Here is a 19842-nt window from a genome sequence, read left to right on the forward strand (position 1 = left end):
TCTCTAAACTCCTGATTTTGGTAATTGATCTCAAATTTATTTTTAATTTTCCGTCGAAACATTCTATAAAGTGAAACATTTTCCAAGTAATCTCTTTGGAGCTTTCTGAAGTTTCGAGAGCTCTCGGGAAGTATCTCAAGTAAAGCCACTCCACCGAAATACTCATCAATTTATGTGGCTCCGGAGGGTGAGTGTGCCAGAGATTAAAAAAGGAAGAATTTTTATTGGCTCTCCCAAGTGCTCTGTCTCAATTTTTAACCACCCTCCTGAGCTTTGCCCTCAGGTTGCTCGCCAATTTCGGCGGTTGGCTCGAAAATTAGTTGATGATAAATAAGGAACGTGAAACTCCAAGTCAATGGCCCGGGATCTCGTGCCTTTTTTTCTCTCCCCTATGCAAACAAAGAGGAATAATTCTTCGGCACATCGTGTCACGCTTCATATTCATTGCTATTCACGTTCAGTTGGGACAAAAAGATCGGCGTGGAGATGCTTAATAGTATGACAAAAGGTGGCTTCACACCCTCAGAAATGGATGAGACTCATTATTATATTCGAGCGACAAGCGTCACATTTCTTTTGCCATGCATTCACGCCTTGGGGAATGTTCTGGGGGTGAGACCCAGAGATGTGGACGTCCCTTAAAAAGAACCGGAGTGAGGCAGGACCGGGAAAAAGAAGGCTCACACACCCTTCAATGTGGGCAAGATGTATGCATAGTGTAGCGTTAATACAATGAATGGGGCGACAAGAAATGGACATTTATTATTGTTAATGTCTGTTGGCAGCAATTTCAGCGGAAGTTTAAGCTAATTTATGGGGCAAAGTTGCCCAAACGTAATTACTGTATCTCATTATTATTTCGTATTTTTCCTCACCATTATCTCACACTTGTCTTGGGACTCTTTTCCTTTGCACCTCCTCGTGTGGTGACTCAGAATGTCTTCGTTAATAACTTAACATTCATCAGAGTCTTCATGTCGTCGTTCATTGCTTTAAGCCTTTGAAGAATGGCATAAAAAGTTCAAATATCTATTTGAATGTTGTGAAGCATGGTAAAATCCGTAGTGAGAAAGCGCGCGTCTGACTACAAACAAGGGGAAAAGCAAGTAAAACAAGCGCAACATGATAACAATAATTATTTATTTACTTAACACTCTATACAGCTTTTCTTAAACTTGTACTTTTCCCGTGATTTAAGCCACGTTTTTCCATACAACATTCACCCACCTTACAATTTTCTCAAACTACTCGCATTTACCATAAATTTTCCACTTCCCGAAAGCCATGCATTGGGCGAGGAGAGAAAAGTTGCATGGAAAGTTTAATGTATATCAGGTATGACCTTCTTTGGCCTCAAGGGGTGGATTGTCTAACATGAGACGCTGTGTGTGGGTTGGAAAAGGCGAAGCCATTAAAAAGTTTAAACTTACTTCCCAACCCCAGTGCATATTGCGCGGTTTTAATAAATGGCCACACGTAGGTTACAACCATACTTTTCATATTTTATTGCAAAATATTTCACCCACCATTTTCTCCGAGCGTCGTTCAATTTCTCGCCACATGAAAATGCGATGAGAGAAAGCATCACCGAGAGGATTTTATGCAATGCTTGAAGATGGGGTGAATGGAATTCAATTGACACTTGCATTTTTTGCTCCTTTTGTTGCTGCATTTCGTCCTCCGTTTGATCTCTTGACCTTCTTCCCTCACAATGCAACCGCGATAACTCTATTCTATGCGACAGTCATCTCAAAATTGCGCAGACAAAATACCACGAATATCGTTGGGAAGTCATTTGAGCTTATTTCAGCTCAGGGGCTATCAAATCCCCTTTCTGAGTTCCTCATTTGCACAGTTGTATTCAGAATACAGACATGAATGAGATTCAAAATGCGCATCGATGTTCAACACTTCAAAGCCCATTAGTTTCATTGTATTGCACTTGTGCCACTTTTCCAACAATTTTCCAATGTACAGTAGAGAAATGATTTTTGTTCGTATTTTTTCTGCTTTCTATTGTTAATTTGCATGAACAATGGTTCTTTAAAAATACAACTTTGCAAAATTTTCACAAATTCCCAACAACTGATCGCATATTACGAACTCTGTGAGTGTGCTTTAGTGGGGGATCTATTGTTTTTGTGGCGCTCTAACTTTCTTTCATGGTGTAGACGAATTTGAAGCCTCCTTATCATCGTCCAAGCTCTCACGTATTTGACATGCTTCTACGTATACATTCTGTATCTCATCAGCAGAACTTTCAAAATAACTGACAGTCCTCGATTGAATTCATGCATAGCGACATTGTGTAGTCGTGTGTATGTCCCCTAAAGTGCAGCTAGAATGACAAGGCTATAGTGTTTTTATATATACAAATTCGAGCAGGTTGGGATTATTTTGTGTGTCACACACAAAAGGTTTCTTTTCATGCTCGACCCACTGAAATTCCGCAAATACTTCATTTATTTTGTGGACAAGAAATGTGCACTCAGAATGCACAAATAGTTGGGGATTGTTGGTTCATCTGCTGTTTTTTCTCCTTATATAGTATGTTTCACAGTTCAAAGGACTCTGGCTTTGTCTGCATACGGAAAATTATTAAATACATGCTCTGGAAAATCAATTCATCTTTAGCAGTCGATGCTTGAATTGAAGCTAAGAGGATCTGAGGTGGTTTTTTTCCCGGGGCGCTTTCCTCGTAGGGATGAATGGGTGAAAAAGGGTGCTCATATGGTGTCCAATTCTTGCACACCGACGTTTTGCTGCTTCAGTCGTTTAACTTTGATTTATTGAATGGAGGGTGAGTGTGAATAAATTTCTACAGTCATGTGTGTGAAGTATTCGCTGCTCCTATGAATGCTTTCTATGCAATTCATGAGTATTGAGAGGTGAATCCATTTTGGTATTCGTTCTTCCAAAGCTTGCAGATCCCCGGTGTTTGCATTGTTTATGCAATTTGTCCAGTACTGGGCGCCTTGTCGGAATGCAGAATGATATTTATTTCCAACAAAATACTCTCAGGTTGCTCTTGTTATTTCATATTAAAAAAATGTGTACTGAACAGATTGTTACAAAAAAAATACCAATGCAATAAATGATCTTATTTTATGGTTTGGAAAAGTTTCGGCCAAAGAAAGTCTCTTGTGAATTGATGAACTGAAAGTCCAGTGAAGCCTTTGAGGAACAGAAGCTCAATTCATGATGAATTATTCGTTTCGAAATATTCGTTTTTCCGCAATGCAATTTGGTTGTGAAAGGAAATCGATTGGACGAACGTGTGTGTTTAAGGTGAAATGAATCAGATCAAGAATTCCTAAAGCCACATTCACTGCACGTTCTATTTGAATTGTTCACATGTGTGAAAAGTCACCTAAAAGTCCAGCACGGTGTTCTGCTCGCAGATAAACATGCGCTTGTTTGTCATGTATCTGTGTAAGATATTGCACAAATTTGTAGTTTTTCCTTCGTGTGGAAAATGCACAGCATTTTTCCCGTTTTTTCGTATATTCGTGTATTTCGTTGAACCAGCGCATCATGTCATTCATTCTGTGTCACCGTCACTTCCTTTTATTAGATTGAATACATATGTTTCACCACGAGTTTTTCTCTCTGTTTTTCGTCAATATTCTCAAATGTACGTTGTATTATTATTCCATTAAAAATAAAAGAAAAAGGGAATTCAAGAATTCACCACAATCATAAAAGTTTTCATGTTGTTATTGTTGGAAATTCAGTTTTAACCACAAAATTGAGTGTTTTGCTGAGAGTTTGTGTGAAAGCGGAAAAGCTTAGCAAGGCTCACCACAGTGTTAGGAGGTGATTTATTCAGAAGCAAAGTTTCCAATTGACCGGATATTGAATTAAATTTTCATATATTGCCTTCCTCTCTTATCTATACAAACATTGTATTCAAATTCTGTTTCCGACCACACATAATACTTACTATGGTAAACTTTTATATTATGCAGTTTTTGTCTACAATATAGATGTTTTAGCCTTTGCCATAGATTATATAATGGACTTTCTTCTTGTTTAGAGTCGAGAGCTTGCTGTGTTATATCTTCTGTTGATGTTGATTGTTTGAAATCCCTGAACTTTATGCATCTGGAGATTTTCAAAGCTTTGGACTAGACTTGGGAGTATTTTTTCCTTCATCATTTCCTGAGCGACGGTAGGAGTGTGGTGAAAAGCTCCAACTTTCAACCCTCTCGTGATGTTAGATCTACAATCTAGTCAGTCTCATAGAGTCATTATAGTCTTTTGTAGCAGGAACCAACCATAAAGCCATTCACATCATTTTCTCAACATACAATTTTCCAGCATATTCGACAAAGTAAGCAGGCACGGGAAAGTGCATCATATTGTGGAAGGAAAAATAGTTAAATTTATGCAGAGAACTGTTCTGAGATGAAGTGGTGATTTAATGAGTTGTGATATTGTACAATTAGTGAATATTTTAGCATGCACTTCAAGTCATTTGATCATCTTTCCGCTATTGTGTATTTTCCACTAAATGATTTACTAAATTTCAACATTGCGGAGTGTGTATACAATTTATTTTTTATTCTGTAAAGTCATTCCTTGTCACACTCAGTGAAACACGCAGATAAATGTGTACTTTGCGCTCAGGGAGAGCTAAATTCGTCAGATGTGACACAACAAAGTGCAGAGAGTCTGTCTTGCGAGATCATAATAAAAACCGAGGAATGGAATGAGAGACAATTTGAGCGTCTTGAACTGACGGAATTTCCGTCAACGAATTACACATGATAATAAATTCTCTACAAATATTTCTCAAGCGCGTTGAATAACTGAAGAGAGAGAGAGGGTGTTTACGTATAGGTAGATATTATTGTAATAATTCTCATGTACATCATTTATGTATGTAGTAATTGTATGCATGCTCTTCCGCCAACGAATGCATCTTCCTGGTACTCCACTATATTTCTCCAACCACCTACCCGCACCACCTGCTAGCAGGGTGAAGTGTGAATTTTCCATTTCAACCCCCTTTCTTAATGATATTCCACCGTCTGTCTCTTTTCACGTGGAATACCCATGCTTGGTTTATACAATTTTGCATGTGAGACAGGACGTGCATCTCTGTCGCCACCACTATAAAACTATTCATACGAGATGAAGCATTATTTTATGGACAATGCCTTTAGATTCCGGCAAATTCTATTTAGAATTCTGAAAGCTGAAATCTGTGTCAGATTTCGGATATGAAATAAATCAAATTAGAAATATGCATTTTATACATTGCTTTTATTGTATAAATTGAGAAACATTTTCCAAGCGAGTTTTCATTCACTGAGCGAAAAATCTATGAAATTAATTTGAATAATCCGCAAAATGTTATGCACTATCACTTTTTCTATAGCTATCCAAAATTGATTGTAGCCTAAAACATATGCGTAATACATTCCAATATTTCAGAGCCTGCTTGTCAGCATATCTCCAGACTTGAGATATTTTTATCCACAAATCTACTAAAGTAATCTGCAAGATGTTTTCTGCTAATGTAAGCACTTCTCTACGTTTTTATTGAAGCGCAAGTCAACCAAAAATTGACATGGAGTTCTTTGATGACAAATCAGTCTTTGCGACATCTCCTACTCCACATCAAGGATGAAGACGTTGCGTCCTTCGGCAAATGATCCTGGCACTTGTGACGCTGCTCACCATATGGCAAATTGAATAAATTATCAAAATATGCATATATTAATATTGAGCAAGAAAAGGCAGAATAAGATATAAATTCTAGGTCATATGTGGAGAAATAGCATGGCACTTTTCCATTGGGTAATCTCAGCGATTTTCTCATTTTTCTATCCTCTGCTTGATGGCTGTTATCTCAGGAGTGGCGCTCCTGTGAATGAGAACTCCGCACACTTGCTGTTTATACTTGCATTTGCGATGGGTGTTGGGCGGCTGTGATATTCTAGGGGTTTCCTTCGCCACCTCCTGGAAACGTCATAACCGCACGTACCAAGTTGTACAAATTGCCTGGCGGGTGTGTATTTCTTTATCAATCAGATGATTTGTTGGATTTCAGATGAAGGAGAATTGCTGTGGATTTCGATGTGTGTGTGTTTGAGAATCGACATCTCAGGAATTTCAAGTGAACACCATAAACTCTTCTCCATCCAAAATCCCTCAAAACCATCACCCTCCAGCCCGCACCACCCCATTCGATCATACAGTAATTCTGGAGATGTTGGAAATGTACAAATAAAATTTACACACTTGGCACACTCATTCTGCTGCGCCTCATCCTGAGGTTCTCTCCCCAAAAATTCATATATTTATATATATGCTTTTTAAATTAAATATTTAGCTCATAAGAAAAATTCCCCTTTCGTGTTCACAAGCGCAGAGGGAAAAAATATTCAACGATTGATTTTCACTCTTGCTCTGCTTTTTATGATTTTTTTCTCGTCTCCACAGTGTGAATTTTCCACGATTGGCAAATGGTTGCGAGTGTGAGTGGAATAATTTAAAAATAGAATTATCAGATTCTCTCTTGTCCAGCAGAAGGCCATGCAGGCGAGCTGAAGGAGTATGAAAGTGGCATTGGAGAGAGACAAAGTAAGTGGAATTGACTGCATGAGATTGTTCAATTTATCCCATCTGCTAGGGTGAGTTGAACAGCCCATTTCAGCATTGCGACTTCAGAAGGTTTTCCAGGAGATGAACGGAAGTGCAAATCTCATTATGTTGACTTTCTCTTTGTCTCCTGTTGTGTCTGACGGCTTCGTAACTTGCGATTATGTAGTCTACCAAGTTGAGAGCGAATTATCACTAATTCACAACTTAAATCATGTTCTCAATGACTTGTCTTTATATTTCACATACTATCATTGAGTGAGGGTTGAGCTACAGTAGCGAAAATTAGCTTAGGACATCTTAGAAATTTTGGTCTAATTTTCTGCTTGGTGCTAAAAATTCAAAATTTCTCGAATTTGAAACTTAAAAGAAATCGATTTTTAGAAACAAGCGGAAAATTGACCCGAAATTTCTTAGGTGTCCTAAACAAATTTTCGCTACTGTAAATTATAATGAGAAAATAAATTGATAAAATGATTGGTTAACTGTTGTGAAGATGGAATTGCGGAAACTACTACAAATTGAAAAATTTTTTGAATAATAGATTACCTTTATTTATTTATCATCCTCTTTAGATTAATATTTCAGATTCATTTGTACTGTCCATTTAATACAATTTTCCTTATCCTACTCTGTGTAGGTTAAAATTTTCCCTCTGGTGAGTATTATGATTAAAATTTAAACCACAAGCTTGTGAAATGCAAGTCAAAGAAGTGCTTAAGTGATATTTCGTGTTTTTATTTGCAGATCAAAGCTTTGACGGAAAGCCAACGAGAATTTGTGAGAAATTTTGGAGTCTTCAAAGTTTTGAGCAGCCAGAAAAGACTAAATATTAAATTCCAACAAGGAAGAATTTGCATATTCCACTAATGGTGTGACGTTGTGAATTTTCATTTTGCTCTCGCCGCAAGGAAATATTGCAGGAGTTCAACCAATATGTTATAATCTTTGTTTGTCTTTTTCCTTCTCGCTTTCCTGAGATATTTTCTGCGCATAAGAAACTGATCTCCTCTTTTGTTACATGTTGTACGGATATTTTTGCCATCGAACGGCAAGGCTAGCACTCTCTTTGGCAGAATGACGATAACAGAAAGCTTCGCCATGCCACCCAGCGAATGCTTATTCACCGAATCTTGGTGCCAACACACAAATTTAAATTCGAATCTGGCGAAATTGGAATTTCCGCCTCACACCATCGCCGCTAGAAGGAGTTAAAATTGGTGTGCAATGGAAAGAAGAATGGGGATTTTACATATCATACATGGAAACACTCCAACTCTTAGAACGTCCTGTGACGCAATTGAAACAAACCCATAATCGAATTGCATATAAGCAAGACACTGAACTGAAATTACGCGCTGGTACAATCCATTCCCCTCTATACTTGGGATGTGCCAAGAAAATTCAGAATTCGCCAGTTGGGGAGGAAAAAGGTGTGGAGAGATTTCCATTTTTTAATCATAATAATTCCTAAAGTGGTTAACAATTTGCAGAAAATTACACAATTTGCCAACCGAGCGACGTCACCCCCAGTGTTCTCGAAAAAGATGCCAAACCATACCGTTGAGGATCATCCGTAGAGTGTAAATGAACACTGGCGCGAAGGAATGGGTCTTGATGAGGAAATTCATCCCTTAAACACCCAAATGAAAACCACTTTTGAGTGTCTTCTCTCCCGTGTGCGGATTGTAATTATGCGAATTTCGCATTTCTCCACTTCAACGAAAGGCGCACCGCCTTTTATACACTTGACTGAAATTGTGAGATAAATATGAGGAAAAACCCCTCGAGAGTGAGACGGAGAGTGTGAGTTTTTGTGTATATTTCCGCTCAGCGACAGAATAGCTGAACTGACGACAGAAAATTGCTCTTTAAGAGTGCGAGGAAAAGTGAAAGACAAGGTGGTCTCATAAATAATTCATATGCACCCATAGATTCTTCTGATACTTTCCTCCTCTCTGCGTCTCGTCCCAATGGGCAGAGAGTGTCTAGAAATAATAAGGGTGAAATATGCTAATTCCACCTGGCCTAAACGTCCACACGAGGAAATCTAACCCACTTCTTTGCTATGCTTGGCTTCAGCCTCTTTTTCTCGCCTCGCCAAATCAGGGTGAATGGTCATGTGACACAAATGCGAGACATAAGAAGATTGACGCGGGATTTAAATTGAGGACCTGTAATTTTTTCTTAGTCAATAAAATTATCTTTGCGAAAGACGTTCATCGAGAGTGTTAGTGTCGGAGGAAGATTAAAGTTTTAATTCAATTCACTGCTGTGCAAGGAGCTCTCCATGTTTAGAAAAGTCTTTATAATGTATTTTTAAGCACTGGCTTAAAGTTAACATATTTTGCACAGTGTCGACTGCGTCAGTTTATTACTAACTCGTTCAAGTCCATAAATTAATACACAACATCCTAGGGGAAAGTTAATCTCTCAAAACACTCATGCAAGAATATACTTGAGGCAAATCTCACGGGAAAATTGCTGTTTATAGTTTCATTGTGCGAATTTTTCTCGCATTAGCAGCAATTCCGCGAGTAAAGTCTTATTAATCCTCCCAGCGACAACTCTCGAGTGTCTTTAGTGCAACTTTCACCTCTTCATCAACCAGATGAGAACTTGAAGTGGAAAGTGCACACACACGACGCAGCGTTGCCTAATTAATTCTTGTGAGCCTCGGTTATGCATAACAAGAGGATTAAATGAGAGTAAATAAATGGTGCAAGTATATCATGATGTCTACTAATTGTTCATACGTGACTGGATTTTTTCCCGCTCCTCCTTAAATATACTTTAAGTGGTGTGCTTTTGCCATGCCACATTCATCTGAATGTGTCAAGAGCTCTTTGGCTGTTTTTATTTCTTTTAAAACAATACCAATGTCACTCACAAAAGAGCGCTTCATACACAATGAAGCAGTGCAGAAAGTTTTTAAACATGATTTTTAATTAATTCATGACAAAAACAATTTTATTGAAAACTGGATTACTCAGCGTCGAATGGATTACCGGAGAACTTTCAAATAAATTGGAGAAATAATTTATCAAAAAGCTTTATTCGATATTTTGAATTTATATTTTATTTAATACAGCTCAATGCACATAAAAAACCTTTTGTCGTAATACTGCTGAACTCATTAGGGACTTGCCAATAAAATACATACACAAGTGCATTTGTTTCCCCCTTTGTAGATACTTTTAAAAATTACACACTCTCGATGAGCTTTTCTATGCATATTCCAATGATTTTCCTCCATTCAATTTCTTTTCATTTGACGAGGGAGCTGAAAAAACGTAATAGAACACATGTAATTCTGTGCTGTAGTCTAGAATGTTTTACTATTACCGTCACCATCAAAACGTGGGCACAAAATGCCAGATTCATGTACACAAAATGTTGATATTTGACGGATGTTTGCAACAATTTGTCAGCAATGGAAACATATTTCGTTAGTACATATTGAACCGTCAGAGAAGTTTCCCTCGCGAGTTTTTGCCAACATCGAAACTGCAAAATTATCCCAGCGAAAAAGTGATATTTGTTGATTTGAAAATTTGTGAATGTATGCAAAATACTCGTATGTGAAATTGTCAAAGCGAGAAAATTCATGCTCAAAATATCACTGATGTTGTTTTTTATGAGCTTCCATGCAGAAGTTCCTTGAAAACTTCCTCGAGCTTTTTCTCTCTCCTTCGCGTGGGGTGAATTTAAATTTCAATACTCACGATGATTGACACATTTATGCAAAATGTTATGAGAAAATTTTACAATTTTTCATACGCCGCATTTTTTCATCGACAGTGCGCTCGGTTGAAGCTGGGTGGAAAGTCAAAGCTGGGAGAGAATATTTAGAGCGATTACATAAAATGTTGAAGTTAATTTATTGCATATAGTTTGCGACTACCAACATGAATTAATGGCTGAGGGAATCCAGAAGAGGGCCGAGCTTTTAATTCACTAAGACCCACTTTAATGTACTTTTAATTGCTTTAGTTTTGGCAGTCGACTTGCGTTGTGTGTATTCACCATGCACCCCAAAAAATTCAATGACTTCTCTCTCAGTCGCGCAGTTTCTGAGGCTCACAGGAAGAGTTAAAAATATACATCTCCAAGTCTTTGAAATGGGTTGCAGAACATGCAGTTGAATTTCCCATTCTTAGAGGATTAAATGAAGATGCTCAGAGAGGGAAAAGCAGACAAATTGAGAGAATGTGGGCTTCCCGCAGGAAACTCATAGTGACAATTTATCCCAGAGAATGAATCCCATTTCAATTTATTGCATTAGCTTTAGCCTACATTGATACGTTCCCTAGCAACAGTGCCCTCTTGAAATATTATACTCTCTTTTCCTCACGGTGAAAAAGAACAATTCTGACTATCACCAATTAATCCTTTCGTGCCACTTTTAATTTGACGCCCACGTTTCAGTAATAGAAAGAAATGGTTTTGCGTGAATTTCTCTACGATTCTCTAACGCCACCCACACAGCAATTTAGAGTACACACCCACTGGACGTAATTAGCAAAATAAATTTCCATCAGGGGTAATTTTTAAATATTTCTGCGTACTTAACCTAAGTAGAATTTAAATCAAGTGGGTCGTATAGTCACAAGCTTCGTGCTACGTCGCAAAGGTGTGAAAAAAAGTGTGCAGCGAAAGTGGTGGAAATATTCCCACCAATATCTGTCCCATGGCACTCATTTACTTTTCTTTGCATAAACTTTAATTAAACACCATGCTTGTTCTTCATTTTGTTGCCCCTCCACAAACACCCTGAGATTGTTAACGCAAGAGCGATTCTACGGTATTGCTATCCTTTGTGGATGAAAATTTGCTTGAGACGAGTGTCTGAATATCACTTTAGAGAGTGGTTTGTAGTTAATTTTCTGGACACTTCCAGTGGTGGATTGTGTTGCACTTGCGGTTGGTTTCCAATGAAGATGCGTCTCTAATGAAGAGTGTCTGTGAGTTGTCTTAGGTATCAGAATTGCATCATCTCAACCTAATTTATCATTCATCTCAGCGAAATGTCTGGCCTCAGACTGAAATCCATTTTGAGTGTGAATTTGTAAGAAAGTGAATAAAATTTCCCATTCATAGCCGCGTGTGAGAAAATGGGCAAAATTCCTTGTTCTCAAGAGTAATTTAAGCCGAGATTTTACAACTGTACTAAAATATTTGACACATAAAATGTGCCCCAGCGTGAATGCGTGGGCGAGGAAGAGGTCTTTTGGCGCAAGTTTGACGACCTAGGGTGGATTTTCCACGTGTATCTAATACAACATACACACTGACATATGACCGGACATTAGGCGACTAATTCTATCTCGGGGAAATAAATTAATTTTACACAAGATAAGGGGATCCACCAGAGACCCAGATATTCTTATAAGTACAGCGACTGGGATGTTATTCCTCCCATAATCAAGCCCATTGAGGTGCTTTTCAACCCTCTCACACTCCAGATCCTACATGTTTAATGATAACAAACACCACCTCATTGCACGGCACAATATAGCAGCCAAAATGAACTCAAATCTCTCCCATAGTCCCAAAAATTTCCCACCCGTGAATGAAATCATTTATCATCTGCTGAAATATTTTATGTCATGCGCCTAGTACATACAGAGTGATCTTGAGGGAAATTACTAATTCACACGGAGCGTCTTCGTGTATGTGTGGATAAAATCTTTGGGTGTCTCTGACCCGAGACTTAATCTTGTGGTCCTTATCGTGGAAAGATAATTTGCTCCTGACCCACTGACATCCAGTGGGGCCAATTTTGAATTTCCTCATTCAATTTCATGCCCGGACTCTCGGTTTTTGTCACTTCTCGAGCGCCAAAGAGACTGTAGTTATCGTCCAAGAATCCCTTATCTCGGCCACAGGCTAAGAGATTTTTTCCTGACTCCAAGGCAGCGCCAGAGGGGAGTTTTTCTGCTGGTATGAAGAATGTTGAGAGTCTGCTGTGTGAACTTGATAGTCATTTGATTACCTGTAAAGTCGCCAATGAAGGCTATGCCAATGGATATGTCGTTAAAGTTTTTAGTATGACGCCCCACGTAATCCCATCCGATGCCCTCATACACGCGTCCGTCATTCCCAATAAGGAAGCTATGGGAAAGATGCAATGAGACATGAACAATGCTTGTGTTATGCTTGGTCTCTACTTGTAGGCAATGTCTCCCCAGTGCTTCTCTCGCTGATGATAACGCTGAATGCTCTTGACGCGACGCTTGCATGCATCCAAAGAGGTACACGCAGGTGTGACCGTGTGACATATGATGGCAACTTTCACGGGATGCTGGAGGAAAGTGACCTCTGTTGCCTCACTGGCATTCCACTCACTCCGTTCAACGACACTAGGACAAACAACATATATGGGATTTCCACTCACAGCACAGAAAATTGAACTGATCACGATACAACAGCTCAACAGCTTCATGTCTGTCAACTCGAGAACACTCAAGATTGTATAAATGCGCCACAGAGAAAGTGGGAGGATGAATGGCAATATTCACACTTGGTGGCCTGGATTTTATATGTAAGCCTGTGTGTCACATATACTGTAAAACTTTTCCACTAATCATAAGGTTAGGAAGGTCGACTCGACTCCGGCAAGTAGTAGTGAGAAGCTTGAGATAATGGCCATGATCAATTACACATTGTTCGTGGGGAATTCCCGCTGAGCATAGCTATGTTAGGAAAATCCCCTGGAACACACAATTTCATGCTCCGCCGTTCCCCGCACGCTGCACCCCGCCCACACATGACTTCGCACCCAAACCACCCTTGCACCGCAATGTGAAAGATTGTGAAAGTCGAAGGCGAGAGTGAACAAATCTCCCAGTCTCTATGAACCACCGGCTTCACAGCCCACCACCTCTCCCCTCTTGGTAAACTTTCACGTTTCACCTCAGCACATTTCCTCATTTAGCAGTGCGCGTCACAAGAGAGAGTCTAATCTTGAGAAATTTGCTTCATATCCGACGTGGATGACTCTCCCTACAGATATCCACTCTTAGTAGATTACCCTGAAATACTTATACACTCACTGAGATTGTCATAAATATTTCTATCGCAGTGCAGTGTGCGTGTGGATGCATTTTGCGATAAATTGTTATCATGCGCTTAAAGGGAAATCCCAGACTGGAGTTGTAATCTACCATTCTGGGGGCAGATATTATTACAAGCCCAAACCAGATGTGGAACTTCCATCAGACACAACTCATTTTTAGCTCTCAGTTGTAGAGATGAAATTAATATAGTTCTGTAGTTTATTTTTCAAGTGTTAACGATAATAAATTATCTATGGACGAAAACTTTACAATCATCAATCTTACAATGTAGAAAATAATATCATATTATAAAAGTTGTAAATATTATGTAATCATTTAAAATAGAGCTAGAATTCAAGCTACAAGTTTGCAGCTGAGAAAGCTTCTTTCATTCGAGTCACATAAAAAAGCAAAAGAACCCTTCAAGATTTTTATTGCTCACGTTTCTATACACGCGTTCGTGAATTTATCATTTTCACAGACAACGTGCAAATGTGGTTTTTGGGATAATTTTAAGATATTGAATATGTTCATATGTGAACTCTTCTCACATCTAAAAGCTCATGTGTTTTAATTATGCATGAACATTGCACGCATCGAGTGAGGGAAGATATTTAATAGCAGAGAATATATTCTATGTCAATTTTGGCTCCAATTTCATTTAAGTAGTCGTGACATAATGTAATCAGAGTGTGATTGCGTAATGTTACCACCATCCTTGGTTCACTACTTTTACTGTTGTCGCTGAGGATTTTCACAGCAGAATTCTTGATAAAGAATGTAAAAGGGCGAAAGTTTTGCATGTACGAGGGATGAAAACTATTTGAGAGTGTCATAAAGGTAAATATTGCCATATTAACTCTGAGATTTCAGCAGTCATGGTGAACTTTCTCCAGTTAATGTGTGTTCTTTTCTCGAAAACTTTTCACCGCACAATTCCATACCACGGAGAATTTCAACTCGATAAATATTTCATTTCACGTTCCCACGTAACGGAATATTCTATAATTAATTTCTCATCTCGAAATCTCTTCTGAATATGGTCGTTTTTGTGGTGTATTTTCGTGATTGTTTCTTCAAGTACACTGTATCAAGTGAAGCCTAAGATACACACTCGAGTACATTTTCATTATATTTACATTCTCATATTCAATTCTTTAGGAGGAAAATCGTTGCAGGGAATGGGGAAAAATTTCGCGAGAGTTTTCCGGTGGTGGCAAAATAACCGAAAAACAAGAATAATGCTAAGCTTCTTAAAAGTTTCAATCACACTCACTTTGTTTTGTACCGCTTTGCGAAGCCGCGGCGACACACAAACATTGTATATCCAGCATATAAAATTCATCATTGTCCCAATTGTTGTGATGGAGGCAAAAAGAGCATCCATCGATGGGTGACAGAGGTATAGAATTTCCTCATTTCACTAAATCCGATTATGTTGGCTGAATTATTTCATTAAAGAGAGAAGAAGCGGAAAGCCTCGTTAAATAACCGAGGTTTCATGTTTTATAAACTCCATTCAGTGGTGTGAGATCTTCTTTCTCATAATTTGTTTATATTGCCGGAATGACGAACACCGCCAGAAGCTTAAGGGTATTGATAGTGGATTTCGCTCATCAATTTTCCGTTCGTTTGTGGGAATGGCATAAAACTTTCTGGCCACTTTTGCCATATCACACACTTTTATTGGCATAGAAAGTTCGTTTTTAATATTTAACTCTATTAATTATATGGCACAACTTTTTGATTTTTTCCCTCCAACTTTTTAATTACACTTTCTTTTTTTTTTAGTAGTTTTCTAAATGACTTTTCTTCTCGATGACTATGCTATGTACCTAACTTTAATGCATAATAATTTAAATGAATACATAATAATTTTATGAAGTTAATACATACTTATGGAAATATGTAAATAAACTATGCACGGAGCAGGATTGAAGCTAATATTTCGTTTAAAATATTGTCTGAAAAGATCAGAATTTAATTTCTTTTCAATTTCTTTATGCATAAATGCTTTAGAAATAAGGAAGAAATTATGAAGTCCCCTCATTCTAGGAAATGTTTTGAATTTCTCTATGAAATTGTACACCATTGAATTTGTGATTGATTTTCCAATCGTCTCAAATTCAGTGACCAAATTAATTTTTTTAATTTTTAGGACAACTGTAAAGCATAAAGTAAATTCTAAAACAAAGACTATAAAAAACCGTATTTGACAATAAACAAAATTAACTCTATAGGCTTCTTTCAGTGTTAATTTTTCCGGTGGAGTGGAGAAAACAGAGTATATCGATTGAAATCTTCGCCTCATATTCTTGTTGTTGACAAAAACATTCTCAAAATATGGTGGTGTACATGTAGAGTTTCAGTGGAGGTCAAAGACGACAAGAACAATTTGCCCTACAGAGAAATATCGTCTCTCATGGGATGCCAAAGATAAAGTGGATGGACTGTTTGCTAAAGTGGAGGAAAATCATTGGTACTGGGAAAATAACTTATCAAGATTGAAGGAAAATATAATGTGCGGCTTCCCACAAATGAGGCAAGTGTTGTTCAAACTGAACCAGAGCCAGTTTTCCCTGAAAATCGAAAATTGTCCAGTAAATTGTTGTAACTTTCATGTTGGTAAGAGCATAGAAACCCTATCCAATATCAAAGGCGCTTTGTAGATGGAGACGCCGGGTGAAGCTCAGGTATTGAGATCAAGGTGAATTTAGCGCAAAGTCGAAGAATGAAGGAAGTTGCTCGATTGACCCTTGAGATTTTGCGGCCTTTGTCATCAATGTGGGTCAGAATCGTTGGAGTGTTTATTGAAATTGAGCCCTTCAAAGTGATAAAGTTCGCCATAAAGAGCCTTTCATCGTGATCAAAAGTTTTCGTCTGATAATCACGCCTTGATACAATCTCATGGTAAATAGACCGTTTGAATTATCCCTCAGTACAATTAGTTGGAGCTCCCCAATCCTTTGCTATGTATTAAATGGGCGGGAATAACACTTTCTTTTCACTTTCAAATTGTGACGTCAGTTTCGGGGGTGAAAATAGTCAAAATTCCATGGTGCACAAATAGAGCAATTCATTTTAAAGTTGATTGCGAAAGTTCTCCATTGTTTTCCGTGCGCCTGTATGTGTGTTAAATTCACAACTTTAGCAAATGCATAGTGGTTGCTTCACATGTGTACGGTTGAAAAGCCTGCGAATTGTGGGTAGAAGACCGTTTCATTGTTGGGTAATGATATTCATAATGTCCTTTGCATTTCTAACACATTGTAGCGCAGGAGGTTGAATGGTTTAGAAGAAGGTTGAGATGGTTTGTGGGGGACAAAGTGACTGGATACCCTGGTCGAAGGGTTTGGGACGATGCGAAGAGAATGAGGGTATTTGTATAATGTTTCTCGACTTCACCAGTTATGTGGTCATGCACAAAGTGGTGATGAAATTGCATTGTCTCCAGTTCCACACTGAAGATTTTCTCTCAAATGGTATTAAATAAGGCGTACAGAGATATTTTCACCCACCTTCAATGACCCACTTTTCCGGACTTACACAAAATGTCCTGTTCTAAATGTCAAAAAGCATATGCTTTTTGCAGAGTGAAAGTCAATGCGTGAATCCAGTGAAATTCATTCCTAAGTGACTCACATTTTTTCCCCAATTTAACAACTAACTTTCTCAAATTATCACTCAGCGTGACTTTACTGAAAGTTCTCCTCTTCACCCAACCAAAGTGGGGTTGTGGAGACTGAGAATACCTCCTGTTGCTCAATAGGAAAGGGTATGAAAATTCCGGTGATGAATATTGCAGAGAATTTCACGCATTTTCGTCAGCTTCCAGAAAATTTTCTCACAAACGCGATTGTTCCGGTGTCGCTGGAATTACGATGAATTAGCCGATTTTTTTTGCTCTGGAAGCAAAATTAGTGTTAAAAACTGAGCGAGAAAAATTCTAATGTATCACGTTTTTAATTAAAAAAAAATTCTTTCCACGGAAAGTGAAATTTCCATTTTATTCTGCGCCATAAAAGACCTTTTCCATCTCATTCTTTTGAGAATTTGCAGCACCCACGTCGCAGTCTGTAAATTGTTTCTTTGAAAGAGAAGTCAGAGAAAGCCAATCAAATTAATCACTCAACACAGAAAAGCTCATATGAACATCGCGTGGTTTGTGAAATGTACAAAGAGACGTGAATTAATTCAATTTAATTCAAGTAGGTACTGTATTACAATTTACAATCTGAATATTTATACTGAATAAACGTTTCTTTGAACTTTTAATGGTTTTGATCTTTAGAAATCATTAACTAATAAGAGGGTAGAAAATTTTTTCCTTTAAATAGTAGCCAATCTAAATTTTTCAGCCAATTAGTGTTGAAGTACTTGCTCAAAATAACAATATACATTTAGTGAAACCTTTAATATGCAAATGAATGGCATTAAACTGACACATGATTGAATGCTAGTTTGTTAATTAGGCGGAAATAATTAACCTTGCAATATATATATATATATATATATATATATATATATATATATATATATATATATATATATATATGTAGTGACACAATAAATTTGTGCATGCTAATTTCATTATATCCCAATAAATTAACCAGGGCAGAAACATAGCAAGTGATTCTCTTCACCACAAAAATCTAGATTTTATGTTCAATATTCTATACAGAAAAATATATGCACGAATTACGTTGATGTATGTATTTCTCGCCGAAAATCAATAGTATTAGTGGTAGCAGTTTTCAGAACATATTTGTGCTGTGTTCCGTGGTGAAAAGCTGGGATATGAGATGACAAATCAAATTGTTCAAATTTGCATTGCATGAAAATGTGTCATTTCATCAAGTATCGACTGTGAAAATTCATAATAAATGACCAAGTGGGGAAAATAGAGTGAAATGGAGTCAAAATGTAAAGCGATTAACAATCCTCGAAAAGGGGAAGGCACAAAAGCCCACCTACTGAAAGCACATATGTTTCATCCATTGATAAATTACCCATTTCCGTGACAAGTTTATTCCACCACCTACTGACCATTACATAAATTCATACATGAAATTGTCGCTGTAGGTGGGTATTTATGTGAATACCGAGCGGTCGGGGGGTCACATCTTAGAGCTGCTCTGAAAGCGCCTTCAGTCCCACACTCTGCGAGACTCTCAAGGATCGCCTGTCCAGAACATGCCGACCTGGAGATGATGCGACGCTCCATTAAATGTCTGCAGGGAATCACTCACCCACACACACTCACACAAACACATACTCACTTGCACTGGGAGACATTAGATTACCGGAAATTAATACGATTTCAGATGACATAATGCGACAATGTTCATGTCACACATTCTGCTTATGCCTCTATTTACGCCCAAAGTATAAATATTCCTCCTGACACCTCAAATTATAAATCCCAGGGGTGACGCACCATTCCGGAAAAGTCAACTTCCAATGTATTTCCACGTGCCCCGCATGTCCATGGCCAAAAGTCACCTCTTCTGATTGCTGCGACAGCAATAATTTATAAAATGGAAGAATTTAATAGAGTTGCACTTAATGAAAGACTTACAAAACTATTGCCCACCTGTCAAAAATCTTTAGAATGCGCATAAATTGTGTTTGAGGTTTATGTGATCAAAATGATCTAAACAATCGTCCCAAATTCTTCAGAATATCTTAGAATTTTCAATATGTTTTTCGTTTGGTCCCCGAAAAAAAGGAATCATACCCTTGGGATGAAGGCGAAAAAACCATTGGCAGTTTAAAAAAACGGCCACGTGAGTATAGTAGCGAGGGAATACAGGGAGCAATATGTACTAACGTAGATGACTTTTGCCATATTTCACCTCACCACCTCATGCAAATATTCTATACCTTCTAAATTGGGGCCATTAATATGTGTAGGAGTGTTTAAATTTTATGGCAGTGAAATTAAATCCTCACCCTCCTGAACTGTATCCGCACACACACTTGCGACGTCATGTAACTCACAGCGTAAGTCGATATAATAGGCGTCTTCCGCTCGCTAGAGCCTCGCCTTGGGTGGGTGCAAAGCGTTTCACTTAAATATTGCAAAATATGCGATTCTCAGGAAGAATGTATGTGTATAACTTGAGGAGGTTTCGGGCATTTCTCGCCGCCGGCGACCTCGACGCAATCCTAGGTC

The 19842-nt window shown here is 38.1% G+C and overlaps 1 protein-coding gene across 2 annotated transcripts; it reads right to left on the reverse strand.

Moving 5' to 3' along the window:
- Positions 1–9792: 9792 nt before the first annotated feature.
- LOC132256862 (peptidoglycan-recognition protein 2-like) lies at positions 9793–13115 on the reverse strand. 2 transcript variants are annotated; one of them, XM_059753437.1, is made up of 3 exons: positions 12780–13115; positions 12605–12723; positions 9793–9892 (listed from the first exon to the last, which is right to left on the reverse strand). In XM_059753437.1, exons 1-3 carry the CDS (start codon positions 13052–13054, stop codon positions 9837–9839), a joined length of 450 nt encoding a protein of 149 aa, XP_059609420.1. In that variant the 5' UTR covers positions 13055–13115; the 3' UTR covers positions 9793–9836. The 2 variants fall into 2 exon arrangements, with proteins under 2 accessions (XP_059609420.1, XP_059609419.1); XM_059753436.1 differs by lacking the exon at positions 9793–9892 and adding an exon at positions 12205–12546.
- Between the last annotated feature and the right edge of the window lie 6727 nt (positions 13116–19842).

The sequence above is a fragment of the Phlebotomus argentipes genome, unplaced genomic scaffold (genome assembly GCF_947086385.1).
Source record: "Phlebotomus argentipes unplaced genomic scaffold, Phlebotomus argentipes genome assembly contig_33, whole genome shotgun sequence".
Taxonomy (NCBI): domain Eukaryota; kingdom Metazoa; phylum Arthropoda; class Insecta; order Diptera; family Psychodidae; genus Phlebotomus; species Phlebotomus argentipes.

What these genes read in the sequence shown, in the direction of transcription:
- LOC132256862 (XM_059753436.1), bottom strand. Translation starts at nt 13,054, where the DNA reads ATGAAGCTGTTGAGCTGTTGTATCGTGATCAGTTCAATTTTCTGTGCT. An exon ending in TGGGGAGACATTGCCTACAA is followed by an intron (nt 12,724 to 12,779) that starts GTAGAGACCAAG and finishes TCTTTCCCATAG; the next exon opens with CTTCCTTATTGGGAATGACG. An exon ending in CTTCATTGGCGACTTTACAG is followed by an intron (nt 12,547 to 12,604) that starts GTAATCAAATGA and finishes TCATACCAGCAG; the next exon opens with AAAAACTCCCCTCTGGCGCT.